The 20,784-nt window shown below is 42.8% G+C and overlaps 1 protein-coding gene across 1 annotated transcript in view; it reads right to left on the bottom strand.

The window, feature by feature from the left end:
• The window catches only part of CPT1C (carnitine palmitoyltransferase 1C), a 28,344-nt gene extending 9,875 nt beyond the window's left edge, over window positions 1-18,469 (bottom strand). The window contains exons 1-10 of the mRNA XM_032237481.1: window positions 18,329-18,469; window positions 16,086-16,225; window positions 15,997-16,007; window positions 15,263-15,420; window positions 13,239-13,340; window positions 10,733-10,870; window positions 10,531-10,608; window positions 10,308-10,415; window positions 1,662-1,746; window positions 217-412 (exon numbers count right to left, since the gene is read on the bottom strand). Coding sequence (XP_032093372.1) covers window positions 217-412; window positions 1,662-1,746; window positions 10,308-10,415; window positions 10,531-10,608; window positions 10,733-10,870; window positions 13,239-13,340; window positions 15,263-15,420; window positions 15,997-16,007; window positions 16,086-16,225; window positions 18,329-18,469 — 1,157 coding nt within the window. The remainder of the gene's footprint in view (window positions 1-216; window positions 413-1,661; window positions 1,747-10,307; window positions 10,416-10,530; window positions 10,609-10,732; window positions 10,871-13,238; window positions 13,341-15,262; window positions 15,421-15,996; window positions 16,008-16,085; window positions 16,226-18,328) is intronic.
• Window positions 18,470-20,784: the final 2,315 nt, after the last annotated feature.

Here is a 20,784-nt window from a genome sequence, read left to right as displayed (position 1 = left end):
CGGGGGCGGGGCCAGCCTATTTGCCGGTTCTCTGAACTACTCAAAATTTCCGCTACTGGTTCGCCAGAACTAGTCAGAACTGGCTGAATACCACCTCTGCTCCCGCGACATACTTGAATTTCTATCTAAACTTACTCTCTTCAAACTCATTGAATGAAAAAGAGCATAGTGTGAATCAGCCCATCTATAGTATTAGCTGCCACAGGTCCAACTTACCTTTCACCTGCAGTCATTGAAGGCAATTTCTCCTCCCCAGGCAGAGGGGGTGTAGGGTCCTCAAGAATAGCTTCAAACTGTGCCTGAAGTTCACAGGGCTCCAGCAGCTTCCCCTTGTAATACAACGATACCCGGAATAAGCGTCCTGCATGGTATACTGCAATGTGATCACTGTCTTGTAGATGTTGGATCTTATCTGGGAAGCAAGGACATAAACAAAATAAAAACTCCACTGTGTCTCACTCAATACGTATATAGGCAGCCTAACCACTTGCCTCCTCCCCAAGGCTCCCCAAGGAAGTCATAACTCCGTGAAAGGTTATGTCCTGTACCGTAATTCAAATTTATCTCTCATCCCAAGCTATTAATTCTAATTTTAATAAAAATAGTAACAGGTCAAGCACCTTACATTCAAGCAATTGCAGCAAACCCTTGCAGTTTCTCTGGTGTTAAATTTTCACAAAGTGAAACCTTGCATTGGGATATCCAAAATTCCCAGCCAGCAAAATGTGAGTGGAAATTCTTATACCTCTAAAGTGCACCAACTAAGGAAAGCTGCAGTAGTCAAAGATTAGTAAAAGAAGGCCACACAGAATGAACACGAGCTGAAACTAATCCCCATTTTTCTCTTTGCCGTCCTGTGTCCAAGACCTGTGCACACAAGACCTTCAATCTTTTAATATTGTCAGGGAGGGTTTTTTAAAAAAATTCTTGGACCCTCTTTACATAGTTGCTGGAAACTGGTAGCAATCCCCCCTTATTGGACATTGCCACACTTTGCCATACATGCAAATGTACTTGCTCAGACATCTACACTACTCTAGTCAAAAGATTCTGAGCAGTTCACGATTGATGCAACAGTCCGATTTAAACAATACACAAATCTAACAATTGTTGAAGTTAAATACTTAAACTAAGTAGGCTTAATTTAAAAATCTTAGAAGCCCACAAATAAATAATGAAAATCCAGAAAGGAAAAACAAAAGGGAAATACTAGAATAACTTTGCTTCATAAAGCTCTTTTACTTTGCATCATTGTGTTCTGCCCACAACAGCCTTTCTTTTATCAATTAAGGGGGGCTTCCAACTACTAACATAATTGCCCACTCTTAATTTAAGGAAACAGTAAAAGCTGATTCAGGTGTCCAAGTTTTGAACACCAAAAAGAAGCTATTAAGAACTATTCTCAAGTATGGTAACCAGGATTGGTTCTCTAAAAGTCTTATCAAAAAGACCTTTGAGAAGTTTGGACCCATCCCTCACCTTTTAAGTCTTTACATCTGGAGAAGCATACGTTCACCACCCTGCTTTAAAATAAAACATGGCTGCAGGACAAAACATGGCTGCAGGTGGGGGGAGGAGTCCATTCATCCCCCCTACGATCCACATGACAGTGTACAGGCATTTTTTGGAAAAGGAGGACAAGGTATGCAGAAGCGTCCTACCTCCCTCCAGATCAGGCACACGAGTTGTATTAAATATGCGTTCAAACTGAGCTGAGCACGTTGGCAGGCAACCTTGAAGCAGCATCTGAGAAGCAGAGGGAAGCAAGAAAAAAAAGAAAGCGATAGAGAGAAAGAGAGAGACCGAAAGAATAATCAAGAAGCTTTGCCTGCCATGAAGCTTTGAAAGAAGTAGAAAAGAACCCAAGGAGAATTTTTATTTCTCTTAGCAACTCGAACAGTCCTGCTAAGAAAGGAATCCAATAGGTAGCCAAGCTCCAAAAGTTCTAACTTCAATAGGTAGCCAAGCTCCGGTTCTAACTTCATGAATAGGTGGGAGTTACCCATGTTGAGAAGAGCAAGAAGAGATACCAGATTTCCTTTAAAGCCAGGGACTGATTGCCAACTTGGTACCTTTGAATGACTTCTACCACCCAATATGAAGTAGACTGCAATAGTCTACCATCATTCTTAGCCAAATAACACTGCACTGCTGGAGATGATGAAAGTTCTTGACACAACACTCACAGAGGCACCAAGTTGTCAAAGGATGGTTAAGATAGAAGGATTTAGAGAATTATGGGTAAGTCCTGAAATCATAGAATGCAACACTGAAGATATGAATGAGACAATCCAGCAAAAGACCCCATAGAGGAGATTCATCTTGCACAAGTCTCCCATAGCCAGATGTGAGAAGGAGATTATTTCTCGGGGTCTTCCAGTTCACTTACCCTGCCCCTCCCCAGGCAACCTGGTGGTGTTGAAAAGGCGCTGCCACTGGGCCGAACAGAGGGGGATGGTGGAATTAGGAACCATGCTCTGATATCAGGTGAGAAGGAACCCCGAAATTAGATGGGGAAACAGGGAAGAGATTTATTGTTGTTATCTTTAATATACTCAGTGACCCTAAAACATTTAAAATCAAGGGATAAATAAATGTAACAAGCAAAAACCCAATGAACAAACTTTAGAAAGGTAACTGAGAATGGGGCGTTGATTCTTACCTGATACGCCCCTTCTCTGGGCAGATAGAGACAGCTGTCATGCATGGGTTAACTCAGCCAGTAACCAATAGAACTGAGTTTACCAAAGTGATGTCATCGCCTCTGAGGAGTGTCCTCCCACTTTCTTGACAAAGAGATAAGAAGACTGCTGTGCACTTTTCGATTGCTCTCAATTCCTTGATGCTCCAGCATTTCTTCCAGAACTCCTTCTGCGAACTAGGCCAGATCCTTAGAGGGTGGGGATGGCCGCTGTCTCCACCTGCCAGAGAAGGGGCATATCAGGTAAGAACCAACACCTCATTGTCCCAAGTTGGTGGAGACAGTGGTCATGCATGGGATGTACCAAAGCTAGGCCTGTCCCCGGGTGGGAATGAAACTGGACTAGAAGCTTGAAGAGGGAAAAACTTGTTGAAGGACCCGCCGACCAAATGCCGCATCCGCCAAAGCGTATCTATCCACCTTATAATGGCAGATAAAGGGAGTAGTAGTAGTCCAGGTAGCCGCCTTGCAGATCTCCTCCACCGAGGCCTGCCTTGTCCATGCTGCCGATGTAACCGCACTGCGTGTGGAATGCGCTGTGATGTCAGATGGAGGAGTGAGGTGATGTGCCAGGTAGGCACTTGAAATGGGAGATTGGATCCAGCGCCCAACCATAGAGGGAGAAGCTTTTAGTCCCCTATTTGTGGGATGGAAAGACACGAAGAGACCTTCAGTGTGACTGAAGATGACCGTCTTGGCGATATAGATCTTAAGATCACGTCTTACATCTAACCTGTGCCATTTGCGTTCAAGTCTGTGAGAAGGATTAGGACAGAAATTTGGAAGAGTGAGGTCTAGAGATTGATGAAAGGCTGAATTTACCTTTGGAACAAAGGTGGAATCAAGACAAAGGACCACATGGTCTGGGTGAAATACACACAGATCCGATCGGATGGAGAGGGATGCCAGTTCCGAGACCCACCATGCCAACGTGATGGCCACCAGAAAGGCTGTCTTCAGTGTAAGATGATGCAATGAGACTGATCTGAGAGGCTCGAAGGACGGAGCCAACACCTGTCGCCAAAGGGTGTTTGGCGAGAGCCCTTTATCAAGCCCTTGTTGCAAGAACTCCAAAACCTGGGGAACCGAAGCCTCCAGTGGGATGGCATCTTGAGAAAGGCACCAAGTAATGAAAATCTGCCACATTGATTCGTAGGTTCTGTTAGTGGCTGGGCGGCGAGAAGCCTGAATAGTTTGAATTACAGTCTCAGAAAGATTAGCCGCCCTCAAGACCGCCCACTCAGCCACCATGCAGTTAGGCGGAGCCAGGACAGTGAATGGATCCCTGCTGAAGGGACATTATCATTGGAAGGTGCCACGCTGGGCCTACTGAGAGATTAATCAGGTCCGCATACCAGGGTCAGCGCAGCCAATGAGGGGCGATTAGGATGAGCTCGGCCTCTTCCTTTATCATTTTCTGAATCACCCTCTGTATCAAGAGAAAGGGAGGGAAAGCGTATAGGAGACCATGAGGCCACCTGCACCTTAAGGCGTCCGTCCTTTCGCATCTGGTGTCGTGTAATGAGACAGGTACAAGGACAACAGCATGTTGGATGCCGTTGCAAATAGATCTAGCACCCGAGTCCTGTACCTGGATGACAGCTGTTTGTAGATGCGCTGGTTCAGGCTCCACTCCGCAGGTCGATTGTTGTGCGGCTCAACCAGTTTGCCCGAGTGTTGTCAGTGTTCAAGATGTGTTCGGCATGGAGAGAGAGAAGATTAGCCTCTGCCCAGATTCCTAGGCAAAAGGCAGACTCCATGAGAGATACCGCCCTCATCCCCCCTTGGCGGTTGACATGTGCTTGGCTGTTGTCTGTCCGAATCAGCACGTATGTGTTGCAAAGTGAGGATTGGAAATGAAGGAAAGCCAGATGAATGGCCCTCAACTCTAGCCAGTTCATACTGTGGGAAAGGTCGGAATTGGACCAGAGACCCTGAGCCACTTGATCCTCCAGGTGAGCACCCCATCGTTAAGCTCACGTCCGTCGTGACTACGAGACGTGGAAGTTCCTGAAGAGGAATCCCCGAGAAATGGCTGGAGAAATCCACCAGTCTAGAGATTGTATTACCTCTGAAGTCAACCAGCTGCTGTTGGTTTTCTGGAATGGCAGAAGAAATCACTGAAGGCAGTGGCTGTGAAGCCACACTCAAGGAACAATGGTGAAGCATAAGACCATCTTCCCCAGCAGTTGAGACAGCTGGAGAAGAGGGACCAGCTATCTCCTCCGCACCTTGTTGGCCAAGTCTCTGAGGCTGATCTGGCGTTCCCAAGACAGGAAGACCTTCCCCTTGGAGGAATCAATGAGGGTTCCTAAGTGTACTAGACGTGAGGTGGGGACAAGGTGACTCTTCTCCTGATTGATGGAGAATCCCACTCCCCTGAGACACCTGTAAGGTGTCCTGGTGGTCCCGAAGAGCCTGGTTGTGTGACCTGGACAACAAGAGGATGTCGTCCAGGTAGCATATGATCCGAATAGGTCTGGCTTGCAAGTGGGCTGCTACGATTGACAGGAATTTGGTGAAAATCCTTGGGGCTGATGACAGCTCGAGGGGAGGGTCCAATACTGAAAGTGAACGGCCCACATAGACAAAGCGTAGGAATCGTCTGTGTTGCTTGTGAATGGGCACGTGGAGGTAAGCCTCCATGAGGTCCACTGATGTGAGGAGATCGTGTTTGTGCACACTCTCTAGGATTGACAGGAGAGAGTGCATTTTGAATCTCCTGTACCTGATGAATCGATTTAGAAATTTGAGATCAAGGATTGCTCTCCAGCCCCCCAAAGACTTTGGCATGATAAAGAGATGAGAGTAAAAACCCCGCCCCACCTGGCCTGGAGGCACAGGTTGAATGGCCCAAATGAGGAGCAGATGATGGATGGCCTGCTCAACTAGCCTCTTGTGAGGATCCCTGGAAATAGGGCACGTGACAAAGTGATTCGGAGGGTTGGAGAGCAAGTCCAAGAGAAGGCCGAATCTGATAGTGGACCTGACCCACGCATCGTTGGTGATGTCGTCCCAATGATCCATAAAGTTTGCCAGACGTCCCACGATCGGAAGATCCTCCAGGCAGCCACTTCTGCATCTTATAGGGGTGGTTGGTATTGTCCTTGAATGACTTTCTGGGATGGAATCTCTAGTTGTTTCTGCCTGGTCTGTTGGAGAAGGAGGGGCCCTGTCTGGGAGGAGCCTGACGCTGTGGACGGGAGTTGGACGAACCCCCGTCCTGACCACGAAAGGGCTGCCTATGATAAAAGGACTGATTCCGACCCTCCTGCTTCTTAGTGGCCGGTTACCAGACCTTCCGCTTGGACTCTACTAGCAGAGGTTCTAAAGGAGGACCAAAGAGAAGGGAGGAAGAATAGGGAGAGGAGGCAAACCTCCACTTGGCTCAGGCTTCTGCCTGCCACTGCTTCAGCCAAAGGAGCCGGAGGGTGGTGATAGAGGATGCTATGGCTTTGGACGCCAAACAAGCTGCGTCTAAGGAGGTATCTGCGATGTATTCTAGGGCTGTTTTCAATTTGTTAATGTCCCTGTGAGGCCTAGAATTCCGGGCCAGAAGTCTCCCTTGAAGTTGTCTTAGCCATAAGAGAGCAAAGTGACTAAAGAAAGAAGCAGAGGTAACTGCTCTGACGGCCCAGGCCGAGGCCTGATGTCCCTTGATCAGAGTTTGTTCTATTCTCTTGTCTTCAGGGCGAAGAGCTTCCTCAGGAGCTGCTGAGCGTGCGTTAGGAAAGGAGAGGCTAACTATAGGTAAGTCAATGGAAGATACCTCTAGAGCCTTGGTGAGTTCTGGTCCCACCTTGTACAGGTGCTTGTCCAAGGTATTGGGGAGGGTGCCTGTATCTGGTGATGCCCATTGATTCTGGACCACATCTATGAAGAGTCTGGGCGATAAAATCACCTCCTTTTCCACCTTAGGCTGGATGAAGAGGGGGTCAGTGGTATCAGTCTTGTCTGTTTCCCTTCCCTGAGGAATCTTGGGTGAAGGGATGCCAGCGATCTTCTAGGCCTTAAAGAGAAGGGACCGAAAGGTTTAAAGAGACTGACAAAAGTAGGATGGTCGGGGGGAAGGCCCTCGTCTTCCGAGATATCTGAATCTCTTGCCAGACGTTCCTCCTCTCTGAAAACCAATGGTTGACTGGTAACTCATGCGATGAAGAAGCCAAGAGATCACCATCTCTGCGTCTGGAACCAGAAGAAGAAGCAGACCTGCATGGAGTGGAATGGTTAGAAGACCTGTGTTTAAGTAACGCTGCTACGCCTCATTCGATGGCCTCAGAAATGATATCAGCCATGCCAGGAGAGTAAGAATGGCAGCGGGATGGGGGAGAGATGTCCTCCTGATAAAGGGGCTCCTCATCATGAGTGACGTTCCTGCCACCCTCGGATTCATCCCCACTGCAGGCCAGATCGCCCATGCCCCTGGCTTCTTCAGGTTGGATAATAGATGCAGCAGGGGAGAGATCATCTTCTGAATCAGAAGATGGGTGAGGAGGAGGACTAGGATGAATAGACCTCTGGGGCTGAACAGATGGGATTCTGTGTTTTTGGTATTGCCCCTGGCCTTTTTAGGAGGAGCCTGAGTGACATCGCCTTCCTCCCAAGAAGGTGAATTGGCTGTGTTCCTGTGACTAGACCTGGGAGTCTTGGAAGTGGGCTCAGTGAGGGGAGCCTCTGGGGCAGGCCTGCACCTGTGGGTTCCGGATGGAGGGGGCTTGGTGGTGGGGAGCAGGGGCCAAGGCAGGTGGAGACACTTGTGGCTCATGGATAGGAGAGAAAGCTGTGGCTTGTACTCATGTCTTCTTGTCCGAAGGAGGGAATCAAAATGACTGCTGGAGCTTTTTTGCACCAAAACAAAATGGCCGCTGAAGCTACAGAGCCTATGAGTGGGGCGCCATGAGGTAGCCGAGGCCGCGGAAGAAATAAGGGCATTGATGGCCCTGCGGAGAGGCTGCGGAGGTGATGGCAGCATCAGCGGTGATCTAGCAGTGGCAGGAATGGTGAGTAGTGGTGGCAGCATGCAGTAGCGGCGGCAGTTTCCCACCGGCGGCGGCGTTTGGCGGCGTTTGGTGGCAAGGGAGAACCAGTAGAGGTAGCAGCACTGAGCGTAGCCTCCAATGGCCAGTGCTAGGCAGTGCTGCGTCCAGGGAAGCCTTTGTAAGCCGCAGGCAAGGTCAGGAGGCTGAAGCCTTGAAAGAAACCCTGGCAGTCCCTCTCAGTAGCCCTGGGGCTAAGTGAGAGCCCTGACTCCGAGAGGAGCTATCAGCGACGATCCGCCCTCCACCAGTAATTTAGAAGCCAAATTTTTCGAGGAAGGCCAATTAAAACCAATTAGAGTAGCCAATTCAGTATTTTTAAATAAATAAGTTGAGGAGAGAGCAATTAGCACAGCCAATTCTGATCGAACTGAGTCTAACAAAAGCGGGAGGACACTCCTCACAGATGATGACATCACTTTGGTAGACTCAGTTCTATTGGTTACTGGCCGAATTAACCCATGCATGACCGTTGTCTGCCCCAACTTTGGAGAAAAAGAAGCATGACTTGGACTTTACAATATAGCTTGCTGTGCTATCTTACATTTAATAAACAAAGCAAAGCTACCTGTGCATTTAAGCATGTATAATACTCAGCCCAAATACATTGGGGCAGGCCCATCTTTATTCCCCTTTAGCTTTGCTTTAAGCCTCTTTTCTGATCTTTTCTTTGCTGCATACTTGCAAAGAATCAATTCAGTATTTGAACACTAAGTTGCGCTTAAGACAAACTCAAAACAGTTGTGACGCGGTGAATACAGGATTTGATCTCCTGGTTGTGATTTCCTTTGTTTTGTTTTTACTTCCAATGAACTATAGAAATATCAATCCAGAGTAGCTCCTGCCCCCATAGTAGGAGAAATTCATATATATTGCTTGCTCTGGAGGAACAACTAAACAGTTTAGGTCTAGGAAAAGAACAACCATCCTCATCAGAACTGGAATATCATGCAATTGTCTTGATACTAAAGAAAAACATGTAGCATAAGAATGTATTATCATTTTAGCCCTTGGATCAGCAAGGCGAGGAGTAAAATTGATGTTCATCTGTGAATTTCACTGAGATACTTTGCAAATAATTGGCTTGATCAGCATGTGAAACTAAACCGTACTGTATATGTTTAGTTTTAACTTAGTCTCATAAGCAAATGAGATGTTATAATATGCAAATATGGCTATTCTTTTTCCAGGGCACCAACATACCCCAGAAGTTCCTTAGCATGAGTCCTGGAAGAAAATGTGGGATTCGTTGTGATTTTCTAGACTATGCTTGCACCACAGACCTGGCTCTTTCTACATCTCCACTTCCCCTTTGTCTAGTCTAGGCAAATGAAAAAATTTCATTGATGTGTGCTACACAAATGATATGGTTAGTTTATCATTAACATTAGTTTATAATTTCTTCCACTTTTGAAAGCACAGCAGCAAACTAAACTGACCATAAGGACAAAACTATCAAATGGTACAAGAAACATGTCTGTATTCAGGAGTGGGCTTCAAAAATTTCAGCAATGAGTTCTCTGCCTGGTTGCTGGATAGGAATGGCCATGGTGGATGTGGCCTAGTCAGCCTTCTGCATCATGGCAGGAGGGCCGTTTTCGCCTTCCCCAGGCTTCTCTGGGGGGGCGAAAACTACTTCCCCCAGGCTCCGGGGACCCTACAGAGGCTGGAAATAGGCTGTTTTCTGGAGCTTATGAGAGACCCATTCCCCCCCTCCCCGAGCCTCTGCATGGGCCCTGCACTTACCTCGCATCAAAAATGCCCCTTATGGAGACTCCTGAGAGGGGAGAGATGGGAGGGGCCAGCCAGGATGGGATTTGGAGGTTCTCCGAACTGGCCAAAATGTTAGCTACCGGTTCTCCCAAACTCAGACGAACCTGTAGCAGGCCACCCCTGCCTGTATTTTTTCTGCCTTTCAGAAAAAACAGCCTTTTCTAACCTATCATGTGTTTGAGACTATAATTTCCAAAACCTACTAAGTATGGTGGTTTGGTGGGGGCGGTTGTAGTTCAATTCATCTGGAGAGTCTCAGTTTGGAGAAGGCATAACAGCTACTTTACAAAGTAAAACGAACTTACGACCATCCGTTTAGCAACCATTCAAAATTACACCAATGCTAAAAATAGTCTGGTTCTCATGCTTATGACAGATCTCACACTTATGGCCACTGCAGCATCCCCATAGTGATGTGATCAAAATTCAGATGCTTGGCAACAGGCATATATTTAATGATGGTTCATGTGATTGCTATTTGTGACCTTCTCAGCTGGTTTCCAACTAGCACAGGCTGTGGGGAGAACTGAATTTGCTTAACCATTGGATGATAACAACCACTTAACAACCACAGTGATTTGTTTGAAACCACAGCAAAAGAAGCTTGTAAAATTGGGTATGACTCATTTAACAGCCATCTTGCTTAGCAACAGAAGTTCTAATGGTTGTAAGTTCAAGACTACCTGTATAATAAATCTTGTTCTCGGTCTGACTCCAACTAACTAATTCAGACAGAGGAAGCTTTCATTCTCTAATAGGCATATTTCCTATCCTCCCTATATTTTGATCTCACTCACTGGTTTGATTTCCTCTCGGATGAGTTTGCGTCGGTACAGCAGCATGGCATAAACAAGATTCCCAGCACGAGCAGATTGGACTGGAGTAGGTATGACATAAAGGAAATCCTGCAAAATGAGTGCAGAAGAAATGAAAACATGGGGAGAAGGTTCGGTCAGAAATGCTGGAAGAAAAAATGTCCTGTTCAAGTGTTGGTATTCTTCTTTAGCGTTGGTAACTCACCATGGCATAATAGTTGCTATTTACCATCAAGGGGCTCCTCCCACGGAGATAAACATACTCTTCCCACCAATCACTTACCTAGCAAGAGATGGAAGGAGGGTGGAAAAGAAGAAATTAAAAAGACAGCACCACATGCATATTCTCAGTGTACTACACTGTTCTTCCCAAAGAGCTCCTTCTCCCCTTTAAAAGGCCCACTCACATAGTTGGATGCCCACCAAGATTTCAGTGTGAGATACCACTGCAGATGTGGTCCAAGGGTCCGTTCAAAGTCACGGACAAGACCTGTCATTCGATAGAACTCTGTATCATTCATCAGCGGTCGTATGGATTCCAGATACTAAGGGAGAAAGAAAAATATGGAATTAGATCTTGGCAAGTGCAGAGTTCATTCTTTTATCCAAAAGCCTTCCTCATTCCAAACTCAAGATGACATTTGTCCTCATTCTCTCTCCAAAGACAAAAAAAATTAAAACTCTCACAAATCGACATGCTTCTCTCCAGCGCTTACGTTCGGGACAGTCAGCAGTTTCAGCAGCCGTGAGGCTGACTCTTAGATGCTGGAAAAGGGACTTCTTCCTGGGTCACCAGAGACTTTGCGGGTGTCTCTGGGATCAACAGGATGTACCCCTACCTATCACCGTATCTACAGGATGGTTTAGGTTCGAATGGACCGTCCAAACGACCAGAATTCGGCAGCGATCCTGGGACTGCAGGAAAGTCTGACTGTTCCACTGCGACGCCATGACCCTTCCCGAGATTCTATGATCTTGTAGTCCCCAAAATTTGGAGATATCAGCTATCAATCAACAGTCTATCAGAACATGAAACATTCAAGGTATCCTTCCCAGCTCACCAGCATCTGAGGTCACCCTGGTATTATATGTTTTTGTTGAAATCCCATTGTAGCCTCAAGATGCCCTGCATGTAAAACTTTCGTTTAATTACTATAGATAGCAAGAGAAAGAGCACAAACTTATATACCATTTCACAGTGCTTACAGCCCTTTCTAAGCAGTTTAAGGAATCATCATGTTGTCCCCAACAATCTGGGTCCTTATTTTACCAACCTTGGAAGGATGGAAGACTGAGTCAACCTTGAGCTGGTGAGACTTGAACTGCCAACAGTCAGAGGAAGTAGTCTGCAGTACTGCATTCTAACCACCCTGCCACCATGGCTTTTATGCAACAATAGTTCCAAAATACATTTTTTAAAGATCTCAGCTTTGTCTTTCCCAAGGATATTCCATTCCTTGTGTTCTCCTTCATTCTTTCTTCCCTTATTTATTAATTTCGTGTATGGCATTCTTTCTTCACTTTGCCCATTTCTACCCTATAAACAGTTTTCTAGCATTCCTTCAGTTGCTTTTGGAGTTAGACAGTATTTCTTTTTTTTAAAAAAGATTATCATTTTATTTTAATGCAAATTTTAGGACTTCAGATACTAATTTTTATCTCTTACGATTATGACATGATTAATCCTCCCATGTCAAAATAGAAAATGCTTTCTCTTCCTAAGAGAGTTTAAGATCACTGTTAAGCACATTTGACAATGTTGGATTATAAATTACGTCATATCATAGAAATAAGAATTCTATGTTAACGTTTTTGTTAATTTATGAAATCTATCTACAGAAGTTTACTGTTGTAACTATGCATAAATGCTGTCTAATTAACTCAGTGAATAACTCAAATGTGTTATCTTAAGTGAATGCAAATGAATCACTCCCACAGCAAATAAGCAATGGAAAAACCTGATTCTCATGTTAGGCCCCTTTTTACAGCTCTTCCTTTGTCTCTAGCCAGAACTTTTCTTTCCAATAATCAGCAAAGAGTCCCACATTAGGAACCTATAATCAGAGCTAGGAAATGAACACCATCTGAAATAATTACTAAAAAAGAGTTCACAGGGTATGCCAAATGTCAGGACCAAAAATTAGTACCAGAAATGTCAGGCATGCTAAAATAATGAGATGCCTACTGTGATGCAAAGCTTTTGATTTTCCTCCCTTTCCAGAAGATCCAAAGACCAGTGAGGGGAGGTGGAATCAGTCAACATGGAATATTCTTTGTTTGGGTCCTGCTGCAATGGGCAATAGGTTCTAGCATTTCTGGAGAGAGGAAAGGGAGTTACAGATGGTTCTTGAGATATATCCATAATGGAGCCTGTATATTACAGTCATATGTTGCAAAGATTGTAAAATCGGTCAGTCACATGACTGAATCAATTTTATTATTATCTTTGCAGGGGTCATTAAAAATACTGCAATCAGTAAGTAAATCAGTGATTGCTATGGATGCAGTTTTGCTGAAAACTGGAATTCCAGGGCTACCTGTATTAGTGATCATTAGGATCAGCAGCCAGGGATGGGGAGAATGTGTGATCTTTTTCCTTCCCTGCTTTAGTTCAAAGGAACACCTATCATGGTTAGTTTGCACAAATAGTTGTTTCTATCAAGTAGCAGACTTTCAAAGCATCAGCCAATGCATGGTGGTATTATCCTAACTATAACATCACAATCTACGGTTGGAATACAAAGGATGGGGGCAAATGTAGGCCTCTGTCTTCCCTGTTTCAATTTCTCCTGCGAACACCACTACTTCAAAGATGCATTCCTTCACTTTCAAACCAAAGTGTCCAAGAAATGTTACAATCTTTGAATGCCCTATTGTAAGTAAGAAGTATATGGACAAAAGCTGCAGACTCACCTTCCTCATTGTATCCGCAATAGCTGGAACAGGCAGACGAGGCAGTGACGCCTGATAGCTATACAACATGGGTTTACGACCAGAGAAGATTTTCACCAAAGCCTATGAGGTGAGGGGATAAAGGGAGAAGTGAGCAAGACCCCCACATTTCAACGTGTTCATTTTTTTCCTCCACCATTTTTCTTTGGCCTAATTCACAATAAAGTGGCCTGTTTTATATTGGAATAGGACATGGTGTATCCTGCTATAAAACAGAGTGAGATATTTGCTTCAGGTAGCAGATACTAGTAAAAATATTGTGGGGCACAGCTATCTATGCTTAGTAGCCTGTCCTACATCCTCCTACACCCTTCAATAAATTATGCTGAAGCAAAATTCAACTGCCAGTTCTATTATTTTTATTATGAAAAAAAGGGAAAGCAGAAAGTCCATCTTGTTTTTTTTATTAGAATACAAATTACTAAGATTTCTCTGACACTGGATTACTACAAACTGCAGCCACCGAGGTTCATTACTGACAGCGCAGAAGTTTAATCTAAAGGTTATAACAAGGGTTCTGCAGATTTTTAGATCCAAAGTGGAAAAGCAAGAATATGGCTTTCACCTCCTTAATGAAACTGCACCTTTTTCTGGACTCATGTGGTAGGTCTGTGTCCCGTCCCCCCAGGAAAAATGATGCCAACTGGGTGTAGTGAAACCATTGTACTCTGGATGGAACTTCCTTCTTTTCTGACATAGTTTACTACATGTCTGGAAGCTGGTTATATGTTTGTTTGCAAAAACACTCAATCATATGAGAACCAAGCCCCAAGGATATTTATGTTTTCACATCTTCCCTAAATCTTAATCTGATCTTCTTAGGTATAATCACCCTTTCATCTAAATGCCTTGGTGGGAATTACAGACACACCTGCTGCTCTGTCTTAATTTGTACCTGTGCTCCTCAGTTTGGCTTCTTCTCAACTGATATGGCCCAATATTTCATCTCATTTTTCTCCAGCAGCCTTCTCCAAATGTGTACCTCTCAGATGTGCTGAATGGAAATCTTATCATCCCATACAGCCAGACCATGAGAATTCTGATAAAACAACAAATCTAAAAGGCACTGGATTGGGAAAAGCTGCTCCGTGGTGTTTTTCACCATAAACCATCATTAACTTTTTAGCTAAACCTGTTCATCTGCTCTTTAATCGTGAACATAGCTGCTGTAAGTAGTTCAGGGACGTATCCCTCTGTAGGTGAATTGTATACTGCCTAGATGGCATGGTACTGAGAATGTTAGGGAGAACCTACTCATTAGGTGACTTTAAGTCCCTCCTTCTTTCTTTCCTATCCTATTTATAAAAATATTATTACAGAACTATTTCCCTGACATCCCGGAGGAGTATTCTGGAACATTTATTTTTAGTTTTTGTTAATTGCAACATTTCTTTTCTTCAGGCATTTGGTAGCAACATCTGATTAAATGTGACTGAGCTCAAAAGCTAAGGTTAGTATTTGGATGAGAAACTTTCAGGGAATAGCTAGGTTGCAAGTTAGACTGGGAAGATAAAAAGCATCCCAGAAAAAAATTAGTGGCACCATGAAACTTTGCCAATAAAACAGCATGAATATATACACACACAGTTACCTGAAATCAAGCTTGACTTGAAAAAGGGTTTTTGCCTTTTATAATAATGTGCCTAACTTTTAAAGCCAGTGTGAAATCTTTGCCCTCATAACTGTTTAATTAAACAAATAAATATGGTAACCTGTGCTATAGAGGAGAGGGAAGATATACTTGCAATAAATGCATTCAACATTTATAGTTTCTCCTCTGATAGCCTTGCTCATATGGTGCTCAGCAGATGTGTTGAAAACTCCCATATTTTTAGCTAGAAAAATCTATCTGCTCTGTGCTATAAGCCTGCTTCAACTCCACCCAGGATTATGGTAACTAGGACATTGTGTATGCTGAGTCTACCAACAATAGGCCCCATGTCCAACTTGCATTCTAAGAGTACACTTCTCCTGTAAGTACATACCAACCAGATCTTTGTGATGTTGGATACCCGACCATGCTCCTCATATATCCATCCATGATAGCATAGCAGCATCTTAAGAATGCTACGCATGGTCATAATGAGAGCCAGCCATAGTGCTGTGGAAAAGGCCAGGACACTGAGGACATTCAGGCCCTGATCTGACAGATAATCACTGGAGAAAAAGTGGATGGCAGAAAGACAAAGTCAACATTTCAAGAAAACTAACCTGTATTTGTAGATTGCAAATTAACTTAAGAACTGTTAAAGATTGGGGGGGGATGAATGTTCACATGTTATAGTAATTCAGCTGTTTGGTTTACATTTCAATTAACTGTACAATCTCTGAAAAAGTTTTAATTTTAAAAGCATGTCTCTGTACAGAAAATATTAGGCTATTGGTCTTATTCAGTATAAGAGCTTTCTATGCCAGGATAGACATTTTGGTAGGCTGAGAGTGACTTTTTAATTCTTTTGCTTAGCTAATACACAATATTGTCTGTCTTGCTAATAGGAAAAAGATAACTGGAGTGATGAAACACGATATTATCCCCATAATGCAGGATAATAAAGCATTAATGCAGACAGGAATCAGGAAACATTGGATTTCTGTATTCCCCACAAGGCTAACTCTTTACCCAGTTACAGAAACTGTGTGTTGCTAGAGCCAAAATTAAGGCACTATGTGAGTTTGTACCTGGCTAGGTTAAGGATGCTATCTGAACTCAACCATTAGCTCTGACCGGATCTTAGCTTCTTCCACTCTGACAAAATTAACAGTTTCTAGTTCATCATGAAGACTTGTCTCCTTTTCTCCCCTAATTACCTGACTGGCAGATGTTCCTTTATTTTGTCAATCATGCCCATGGAGGGGTCAAGACGAGAGAACTGGGTTACTAGGATAGCTGTAACCATGAAAAACCAACTTGAGGGGCTGGCGGGATACACACCTGTCACAAAACCATTCTGTTTGGAGGCAATATAAGGAAATGGAGGTGAGAGGTAGGAAAACAAAGAATTTGAGAGTTTTGATTTTCTGCTACGTTGGCACTCTAACCTGTTTCTGAAGGAATAAAATCCTTTTCTTGGAACTCTGACTCACAGGTTGAACTTTTGCCTACATTAGCAAATTATCCTCTGACTTCTTTTCCTCCTAGGCGAAACTGTCCTTTTTTTTTTGCAGAAGCAACAAGAACGTCTACATATTAAATATTTACATAATTTACATTATTTCAATATATTTCAACACATTTAAATAATTCCAGCATTAAAAGCCGATCTACTGGCACTTACATTTTTTTCTTCAAGGATAATTTTTACTCGAATATTAGTGATCTTTGTTGAGAGCCAGTCTGTGTAGTGGTTAAGGTGTTGCACTAGCAGTAGGAAACCCAGACTCTAGTTTTCCCTTAGACAAGAAAGCCAATTGCTTTCTTTCAGTGAGGCCCATCACTTCCTCTCAGCCCTAATCAGCATCAGGCTCTGGAACAAGCCAGCTGCAAAATAAAACTCCTGCCACATCATGCATTAATAGCTTTGCTATATGAATTGAAGCAAATACAATACAGGTAGTCCTCAACTTGCAACCATTTGTTTACTGACCATTAGATGTTAAAACCTTTCCAGAATCCCTGCGGTCATGTGACCAAAATTTAGGGACTGGACAACCAACATGTAACGGTCTTGAGATTACATGATCACAATTTGTGACCTTCCTAGCTGGGCTTCCAACAAGTAAAGTGAATGAGGAATGTTGGATTCCTTAATGATCATTTGATTCACTTAACAGTCACAGCAAAAAAAGGTCATAAAATTTAACACAACTCACTTAATGACTGACTTGCTTAATGGCAGAAGTTCTAGTCTCAATTGTGGTCATAAATTCAGGACTACTTGTATGCCTGCAGCCAAATGGGATAAGTACTAGGAACAACATTATGCTTGGTCTTTGGGCTATCTGGAAATGTAAATCTCTGTGAAATTGAAGGAAAAATTATTATAGACAGACCTGGCATTCAACAGTAACAGAGATTAGGGCCTCTACAGATGCTGTATCTTTTCTCTCACTCTGAAAGTCATGTCACCACAAGTGGGAATTGATGTTCAGTACCTCATTCTCTGGGAGTGGTTTGTTCCTGCCTCCCACCAGTTTCCCTTTGTCATTCTCTTGATCGTTATTCCCGAACCCCTAGCCATTCTCCAACCCTAACCCCTCAACCCAACAGAGAGCAACATTCTACAGACAATACTCCAATCCCCTCTAACACCAATCACTTATTCCACCAATTGGCCAAATGTGATACAATTTTACTCAATCTTCTACATAAAATCAATGTGATTAATTGCATAGTATAGCAGTTGATAATAGTGTAATGAATTTAGACTCTCTAATAAAGAACCAAGCAATCACAGCTCTTTGGCTACTTAAGAACTGACACTGAGATCTCATTTTTGCATGTTAAGAACTCTTTCTTTGTCCTCTGGTATATTCTTGACTGAACTCCAATCCTTACTATTAAAATATTAGAGATGACAACTTTGGTGTCAGCAAGAATCAACAAGACCCAACTTTAATACCCTTAATACAGGTAGCCCTTGACTTACGACCATAATTCAGCCCAAAATGTTGCTAAGTGAGACATTTGTTGAAATGTGGCAAGAAAGATCATGATCACATTTGTTAAGTGAGTCACTGCAGTTGTTAAGTTAGTAACATAATTCTTAAGTGAATCTGGCTTCCTCTGTGACTTTGCTTGTCAGAAGGTTGCAAAAGGTGATCATACGACCCCGGGACACTGCCAAAATGTGAGTCAATTACCAAGCATCTGAATTTTCATTACCTGGCCATGGAGATGCTACAACGGTTGTAACTGTGAAAAATGGCCATAAGTCACTTTTTTTCAGTGTCGTTGTAACTTTGAATAGTCTTAAATGAATTGTTGTAGGTCAAGGACTACCTGTACACAGAACTCTGTTCCCTTCTGAGAATCCCCAATTAAGATTTCACAGCCAGATTTTCAAGTAGCATTTGAGTTGTATTTTTAACATTATGACTGCCCCCTGCATTACCCGTAGTTGGTTGAATTTCTTTTTCCAGGAACGCAGGCCTGAAAGGTAAATCTCCTTGATAGCTGCATGGCTCAACTGAAGGTCAATACCCTCTGGAGAGACAGTGAACTGAAATGCCACAGCCTGGTGAGCTTCTGCCATCGTGGGAGGATATTAAGTTGTTGGCTAAGCAGTTAAAAGAAACAGAAACAAGTGATATAATTAGCCTTCATTAATACATTCGAGGTGTGATGAAAATACGTCTACCATTGCTCAGTCACTGATGGGTTATCAGATCTACAAAACGTTTAGGCAACCCCTGGATGATGCAAAAATTATTTTCTGTATCTCATCATTGATATCTAGTAGCCAACAAGATTTTTTTCAGACAAAATTAAGCAACTCTGAACAAGGCTGATACAAACCCACCCCTAATATTCCTCCAAATTTGTTTCCAAATGTATATTTATTTGCAGAATTTATAACTCAGCTTTTACCATTAGCCAATAATAATAATAATAATAATAATAATAATAATAATGCAATGCAAAGAAGGCATGCAGTATCTTCCAAACAAAAATAAAACTACCAGTTAAAACTACTGATTTTCAACAGATTAGAAATTATAATGGATTAATGAGAAGAAAAGGGAACACCCTGAAAAAGAACATTTAAATCTGAAAGGAGATGAATAAAAACATAGTTCTTTCCATTTTATCTGATAAAAGAACCATTAGACAGTCAGTTAAACCAATATGTAACCAATATGTCCACCATAGAAAGTATCCTCACATATTGCGTTACAGTATGGTATGCTGGTTTAACAGCTGCGGACAGGAAGGCATTAAAGAGAGTGATCAATTCAGCACAAGAAACCATTGGTTGCCCTCTGACACCACTGGATGACATCGCCAGATCCTGCTGCTTTAGCAGAGTAAGGAAGATACTCAGAGATGATTCACACCTTGGTCAATGCCTCTTTGCACTTCTACCATCGGGCAGAAGACATCAAAATACAGCCAGCCAAACAAATAGATTTAAAGATAGTTTCTATCCTTGGGCTGTCAGACTTTTAAATATAACCACAATCACTCCATGCACACAAGCTCCCTGTGGAGATCCGTACCCCTACGACCCTCCCAACCTTCCGTAAAGCCACTAAGTCCTGGCTGTTCTGGCAGGCCAGGGGCTGTTGAAGTATCCAGCCCCACGGTAACTATGAATGTTGTTGTATTTTAAATTGTTGTTTGTCTTATTTATTCCCTTTCCCCTTTTTATTGTAAGCCGTCCGGAGTCCTCCGGGAGTGGGCGGCATACAAGACTAATGAACTGCTAGGTTTTTTTTCTTTTTCTTTCTTTTTTCGTTTCTGCTATAATTTTGCACCAGTGAGGTTAAAACCAATTTCGTTGTATTTATCTTGTTCAATGACAATAAAGATTATACTTATACTTATGTAAGGAAAAAGCTCTGCACCCACAAAGACCCTCTTTTCACCAAATCAAATTCATTAATAAAAAAGGACAATAGTTCTGCATACAGTTCCCAAAATTTTGTCTCCTAATCTTCTTTCTATTTTTCGTCCTGGCATTAACTAATCAAACTCTACGGGCATTTCATTTGCTTATTCATAGCTGTTTAAGGACTTAACATGCCCCCCCCCCCTATGGGTAATCAATAGAAAATAGATAGGGTCCACACTGAACAGAAGATGCTGTGACCTTGCCACCAATGACACAATAAAACACCCACAGCCATTATACTATAGCAGGTATTTAATAAGAATATGCTACCATTCAGAGGTCCTTTGGAGTGGGCATTGGCCCATTACACCACTTAGTACCTCCTTAAATAAGCTGCTTGTGGAAGTATTTAATGATGAAAAATAAAATAAAGCTAATCTTTCCTATCACAAAAACTGTCAGGAAAAAGATCCATAGCTACAAAATGGATCTACTATATACAGCGTAAGAAGTAATCCCTAAATATCTGGGTTATTCCAACAGATGCCAGCTTTCATTGAGAGAGTAAAAATTCCAAAGAGAACCTTAGGTTTTCTGCACACTATTTTTCTACTTACATCCTGCCAGTTGCAAATTTGGCTGCTATGGCAACCTTTTTCTATGCCAAGAAATTAAAAGAGAATAGCAAGTAAAAAGAGGAGTAATAACAGTATAATAATTTAAAGATACAATTGGTTTGAGTAGTTTTAACTTGATCTTTGCTTGCAGCTTCAGTAATTCTCTCCTTTCTTCATGAAAAGACCCTATTCAGTTCTATCTAAGCCCAGTTGTACAACTAGACAGTACAGAAAGGGAGTCAATAAATAAAACATAAAATCTTGGTTACCACCTGCAATTCAACCTCATTATCTTATACAAAAGAAAATCTAGGAATATCAGTTCTCAAAGCTACTATTGGTACTAATATCAGAAATTCTCTGGAGATAAGTTGAAGTCATAAGGTGCCACCCAGCTTA

The sequence above is a fragment of the Thamnophis elegans genome, chromosome Z (genome assembly GCF_009769535.1).
Source record: "Thamnophis elegans isolate rThaEle1 chromosome Z, rThaEle1.pri, whole genome shotgun sequence".
NCBI lineage: Eukaryota > Metazoa > Chordata > Lepidosauria > Squamata > Colubridae > Thamnophis > Thamnophis elegans.
The sequence above is the reverse complement of the archived record's forward strand: the minus strand, read 5'-3'. Positions and strand labels throughout refer to the sequence as shown.